The 6,363-nt window shown below is 46.7% G+C and overlaps 1 protein-coding gene across 1 annotated transcript; it reads left to right on the top strand.

Annotated features, from left to right (window-relative positions):
• The first annotated feature begins 2,225 nt into the window (after window positions 1-2,225).
• On the top strand, window positions 2,226-5,066 carry LOC127342398 (replication protein A 14 kDa subunit). Its single transcript, XM_051368346.2, has 3 exons — window positions 2,226-2,364; window positions 3,281-3,538; window positions 4,795-5,066. Exons 2-3 carry the CDS (start codon window positions 3,283-3,285, stop codon window positions 4,860-4,862), a joined length of 324 nt encoding a protein of 107 aa, XP_051224306.1. The 5' UTR covers window positions 2,226-2,364; window positions 3,281-3,282; the 3' UTR covers window positions 4,863-5,066.
• The last annotated feature ends 1,297 nt before the right edge of the window (window positions 5,067-6,363 follow it).

The following is a 6,363-nucleotide window of genomic DNA, read 5'->3' as shown; positions in this document are numbered from 1 at the left end:
GAGGGGGTAGTGCGGCTTATATAGGCACCGGCACTTTACATATAAGACCCTATAGTCTACTGGCCGGCTTGGCCGGCTCCGGCTTCCGCTCCTTCCCGAGGCAATGACGTCAGGAGCCGTTGAGGCCTCATGGCCTGTCCCATCCGGCTGCCAAGGTCAGCGGTATGGAGAGGAAGTGTCCCTGTCGCCATCAGCCACTGTAGCCAGTACGGATCGACGTAGACCATGATGGCCTGTCCGGCGCGTGGCACTATTGCTCCACAGTGCCCCGCGCTTTACGGAAGATGAAGTCAGCGTGGACTTTGAGAACCCGGATCACCAACCCGGTTCCTTCTAGTACAAGACTCGCCAGCCTCGAGTCGGTCTGAGGTATAGACCCCCAGTCGGATATGGCTTGTAGAAGCCGGCCCAGCTACAGCATTGGCGGCCGTAGCCAGGCCGACTAGGAACTAGAGCCAGCCGGCTTCCGGACCAGCCGGCCACGGCGCCAGCCGGCTGCTCCTCAGCCGGCCTTTGCCGCGAGCCGGCCAGTGGTCAGCCGGCTGCTCCGCGTCCATTGCCCTACCCGGGGTCTTCCCCCCGACACCTGGCGGTGCTGGCGACGATCCTCATCGTCGACAAAGCACGGCGCTGGCGCGAGGAACTCTGCCTTCTCCAGGGACTCCACGTCCGGTCCGGGAAGCTGAGGTTGCGCCGCGCCGCCGGAATCGCCAAGCGGCCGCATCGTACGCGTATGCCGCTAGCTCCGGCGCGTCGTACGTACCGAGGGTAAGGTGGAATCCGTCGGCGCGAAGCTCTGCGTAGAACCTGCCGTTAGGCCGCGCTCGGACGCCGCCGAAACCGGACGAACCACGGCGGAGCGGTGGCATTCCGGCGACGAAGGTGGAGCGGCGGCGGCGCCGCGTGGCACGACAAAGCGGCGAGGCGTGGCGAGACGAAGCGGCGACTGAAAGTTTCCTGGCCGTTTGTTGCGCGTGCACGCCGCGTTTTATAGCGCGCGCTCGAAGCGGCGCGGCAAATTTGGCGCGTGCGATAGCGCGCGGGAAAATATTCCTTTCCTGCGCCGGTTTGACGCGTCCGCTGGAGGAGCGCAGGAAGGTTCAGTCAGTTAAACCGCTATAGCGCCGTTTCGCGCGACTGTTGGAGATGCTCTAAGCACAACTCAGTGACGTTGTGCAAGCTAATCGGGTGTTCACTTTGCATAATTTTAGTTTGTTGGAAGCTACTATTTTCGTACCATGTGCAAGAGTGAGGTGTTGCGAGCCACAATTAAAACTATTATGTGTTTATATGTCCCTATTTTATTGGATATATAGAAAATAATTAAATGTTTCAATTTTTTTGTGAAGGGTTTCAAATTAATTTATGTGACACGTTTTAGTGTATAGATACATTAAAATTAATATAAAGCTAAATTTGTTAACTTGTATATAGTTAAATGTGTACCATAAAGTTACAAGAACTCGCAGCAACGCGCGGACACTTGGCTAGTCTATAATAAGTGATCTTTGGCCCTTCGCTGACGACGTGATCTTCTCCCCAGCATCAATAGTGGTGTTGTAAGATTAAAGTTCTCTAAGTATAGGCCTTCAGATCTTGTTTCGGTAGATTGACTTTAGAATCTTTTCTTATGGTTGCCGCGAGGAGAATTTTCCTTGCAATATTTATCTTTAGCTTCTACGTTCTTACCAATGGTAGTTCGTACTCTCGGCTCCCCAACAACGTCTCTTCGGTTGCTTTTCTCTAGCATACTGGTGTTGATACTCTTGCCAATATTGATTGGCTACTTTACTGAATATGCAGGTGCACATAGCCTCGACATTGCGGATCAAATAAAGATTGTGGGAGAACTTTCATTGTTATGTATAAGTTCATGTTTGGTACCTACATTATTTTTCTTCGGTTGCGTTCAGAATAGTACTCCTACAAGAATGTGTCGTGAAACAGAAAAGAGTTCGAACAACTCGATTTTTTTAGACTATTTTTTATTGGCGGGAGAAAGAAACTATTGGCTACAATGAATATATATGATTTTAATCGTAAAAAGAACCATTATAAGAAAAACGACCCCGTATTTTTTATGTAAATTCCTTAAACCAACACAGGGCCCTGGAGGGATTTGGGCCTGCAAAAGTGCAAATACCTCTTTGCCTCTCTCTTTCTTCACCCGTCGCCATTATTCCCACGTATTCCCGGATCCTCCGCTCAAAAAAACAAAAAGTGTTCCCAGATCCAGTATTCCCCAGCGCAGCCGAGTCCGGGGTAGTCCTCCTTCCACCGAACCTACGCCATTATCGAAGGCTTCCATCTCCATCTGAGGTGGAGTAGAATCGATCGAGTCTCATCTCTTCAGCTCTTCTCTTGGTAATGAATGCCCCTACTAACCTCGTCCCTTTCCCTAAACCTGTTTCGGTCTTTCTCCAAATCTCCTCCGTTTTATTTTCCCAGGTACTCTAACGCATCGACTTAGTTGAGGATTCGATTCCATTGTTCTAAAATGGTAGATTACTGTTCGAGAATCTTAGGGGTTAAACTGAACCCTAACGCAGTTCACGCGATGAGGCACTAAGTGAACCCTAACTGGCATTTTATAATTTGCCACAACTTTTCTTTACACCTCTATTATTTGCCACATGACCACCACCTTCCTTAGGGCTGATTTCGCTTCCGTGTAGTCTGTTCCGGTCTTCGATTTCTTTGAGTATGAGCAGTCGAACCCAGATACGGAAATCTAGGCGGGTTCTACGCATATAATTGCACATGCTGTTCTAACTGAATGCTCATTGCAGCGGCGGATTTCCTGGTATTTAACTATTAACAAATGATAACAAACATATGCTTTGTCTCTTGTTCTTTCTTCAGCACGGGCAAGGTTGATCTCCCGTAAGGATACTGCCCGATGTGGTGCCCGTGCTCCTTGTTAGAAACAAGTCATTTTTTCTCAACTCCGAACAGATTATAACTGCAGAAAGTATTGATTGCTGCCACTACAGTGAATTTTAGTAGCCATCATCATGCTGTTATGGCTTATGACATAACAACCGAACTGTTTAGTTAATTAGTATGTACTGCCCTATCTCATTAACCGCGCCAATGCATGTGGCCGATGCTTGATAGGAGGCTGTCACTGAGCATTATATCAAGTGTAAAATACATCTCACGTGCTTGCTTGGTATGATAATAGAGTGACTAGGAGATGTGTGAACAGTACTTTTATGCTCTCCTTTTCTGGTTAATATTGTTAAATTGAGTTGATAATTATGAAGTTCCACCTTTGCAGACATGGATATGAACCACCCTTCAGCACTCGTCAATGGGGACACTCTGAAGATGTTTGTGGGGCGGAAAGTGCGCACAGTGGTTAAGGTCCAACGCACTGAAGGCGGAGTTCTTTTTGGGCAGTCGACTGATGGGCATCAACTGACCATCAAAGGTGCCTTAGAAGGCGTTGGATCACATTATCTGGAGGTTGTTGGGATTGCAGACAACGCCCAGTCCATCACTGCTGAGATCTGCAAAGATTTTGGTGAAAACTTTGGTGAGATTTGACACTCTTGTAGTGGTTTTCTTTCCCTATTGATGATCATTATTGCTACTGTGAGCTGTTGGTTTATTCTGCTTGCTGCCATGAGGTTCAACCTTTATATTTTTATGTTTTCCGTAATTCCAAAGACATGGAAGGAGTTTTGCCAACTTTCATTTTCCATCAGCACCTTCATTCAGTAAGGAGCTGATGAACTAAGTTCTTTTTTACAGCATGCCTTTGCTATGAGCTTCCTTTTTTTTTCTGCACATGTTGCCATGGTCTTGGCACTGTTATTCTTGGTTTATATAGAATATATTCATATTTCTCATCCATATCTAACATGATAGAACATCAGGGAAACCTAGGTGATTTCCTGTGTTGGGATGCAAGATTCTAGAATTTGATATCTCTTGTCTTAACAATATTGTCTGATACTTCAATATCTAAAGACAGAATTGTCTTGGGTTGTTATACTGAATAAGATATCAGCCTAGTTATCTTTTTCAGATGCTCTCATGTCACATCTTTAAATCCTTTATATGCTTGTATTTTTTCATGGAAGAAGAATCATTTTCGCACCCTGTTTAAGAAAAATATTCAGTGGTTCAAAAATTGCTTTCTTAGAGTCCCCCCCCCCCCACGACCCCAGGGTGAAAAAGTGATAATTTTCCATGAAGCATGTAAAGGACTCGAGCATGTACCCGTGTATTTTTCCAGATTTTTTTTTTAAATTTCATCTTAAAGATTTTTTTCCTAATTTTATCTGTCATCCTAGGTGGGTCCATTTTTCCAGTCCCATTGGCCTATTTTATCAGCAGGATTGTTCATGATTTTACAATATATTTCAGGTTAACATATATTTTTTATATTGGTAGGAAGGTTTGTTCTTGTAGCTAATATTCTACATTACGTATCCCAACATCTCAACTTCCCTTCCGCAGTAAGTTGCAACGAAGTCTTAATTTTTGGAAGTTTATCATGGGTTCAAGTTTTTAGACATGTTATTACTCCCTCCGTCCAAAAATAGGCGTCTCAACTTTTTCTAGATACGGATGTATCTCTAACTAAAATGCATCTATATACATTCGTATTTAGACAAAAGTGAGACACCTATTTTTAGATGGAGGGAGCATGTTCTTTCAGGCAAAACATGACAACTATACTTGGCATCCTGTATGTTTACCCTGCAGAAGCTTTCTTTTAGGCTAATACTATTACTACCCTCCCTCAGTAGCACCATTAATTTTGTTATCATGTTTATGTCGCAGATGCTGAGGCGTTCAATGGGCTGTGCAAGGTTTCAATGGACAACAAGGTGAAGGAACTTTTCCTGTAGTGGAAGGAAGGCATTTGGCAGATCAATCATGCTCAGAGTTGATGATATGTTTCCCGCTTTAAGATCTGCCGGAATGTCACTTGAGTCACCTCTGTACTCTGTTTCTTAGTCTTGGGCTACTTATTAGAACCTATGAAAACTATGAAGACAAGTTGTTTTGTGTGCGTCAAACAAGAAACTGATCGAGGCATCTGTTGCAAACAACTGGGTAGTCTCACATCAGACGCGGATAGATCAACAATTCAAATGTTTTCAAGTTCACAATGCACCAGTAGGAACAGTAATATGGCACAACAACTAAATTTAGCAATAACAAGATTATGGATATATGTCTGAAAAAAAGTACCGACTCTTTCAGAAAATACAATATTATGTCATACATATCGCAGCATTCGACTGAAAAGAACTGGTGTACTGTATATAAGATGTAAACATTTAAAGCTGTCTCCAGATCGATCATCCTTACTCAATTACTCCTCGTCCACCTCGTCATTGTCCATGGAGAACAATTGCAGAGTCTGTGGCGTCGGTGGGGGCACCCTGGAAGCCGTTGCAAATTCCCTGCAGACACCTTCCATGCCAAGTGTAAGCGCTGCCATGGAAGGCAATGGTGGCTGGGTGGAGGAACTTGCCAATTCCCTGCGGACGCTCTCCCTGCCAAGTGTAGGCGTGGCCAAGGAAGGCAACGGGAGCTGGGTGGACGCCATTCTGGATGCCCAGAGCCGCCTTCCAGCTTCCCAGCGCTGCATTCCATATATAAACGTGGGCAGTGAAGAGGGTGGCGGCTGAGGCGTAGAGGAGGAAGCCGCTGCCGGTTCCCTGCGGAGGCCATCTATTCCAAATGTAAACCTGACCATGGAAGGTGTCGGGGCCTTGTTGGAGGCCATTTCCCTTCCCTCACAGACTCCCTCTGTGCGGGCCTCAACCGTGGCTGCGGAAGCGGAAGGTGTCGGGGCCTTGTTGGAGGTCATTTCCCTTCTCTCACAGACTTCCTCTGTGCAGGCCTCAACCGTGGCTGGGGAAGCCGGCGGTGCCGGCTCGTTTAAATCCAACTTTGTCATGTCAATGAGGGGCTCGTTTAGGTCCAGCTTTGCCATGTCAATATGTGGCTCCTTGCCTAGGTCCATCTTTGCCATGTCAATATGCGCCTCCTTGCCTAGGTCCAATTCTGCCATGTCAATCTGCGGCTCCTTGCCTAGGTCGAGCTGTGCCATGTCAATCTGCGGCTCCTTGCCTAGGTCGAGCTGTGCCATGTCAAACTGCGGCTCCTTGCCTAGGTCCAGCTCTGACATGTCAATCAGGGGCTCCTTACCTAGGTTCTTGGCCGACCGGAGGTGTTTGTTCGTAGACGGTAGATTCGTATCTACGCCGAAGGCCAAGCTAAGCGCGCAGTACGCTTCCTTTCGCTCTTTTGCGGACTCAGCGACCATCCGCTCCCCTTCCGCTTTCGCACGGACGGCCTCCTTCTGCAGCAACACCAATGCTACACGCGCGGATAGAA

This window comes from Lolium perenne, chromosome 3 (assembly GCF_019359855.2).
Source record: "Lolium perenne isolate Kyuss_39 chromosome 3, Kyuss_2.0, whole genome shotgun sequence".
Lineage (NCBI taxonomy): Eukaryota > Viridiplantae > Streptophyta > Magnoliopsida > Poales > Poaceae > Lolium > Lolium perenne.
Note: the sequence above shows the minus strand (reverse complement) of the source record. Positions and strands in the feature narration are given on the sequence as shown.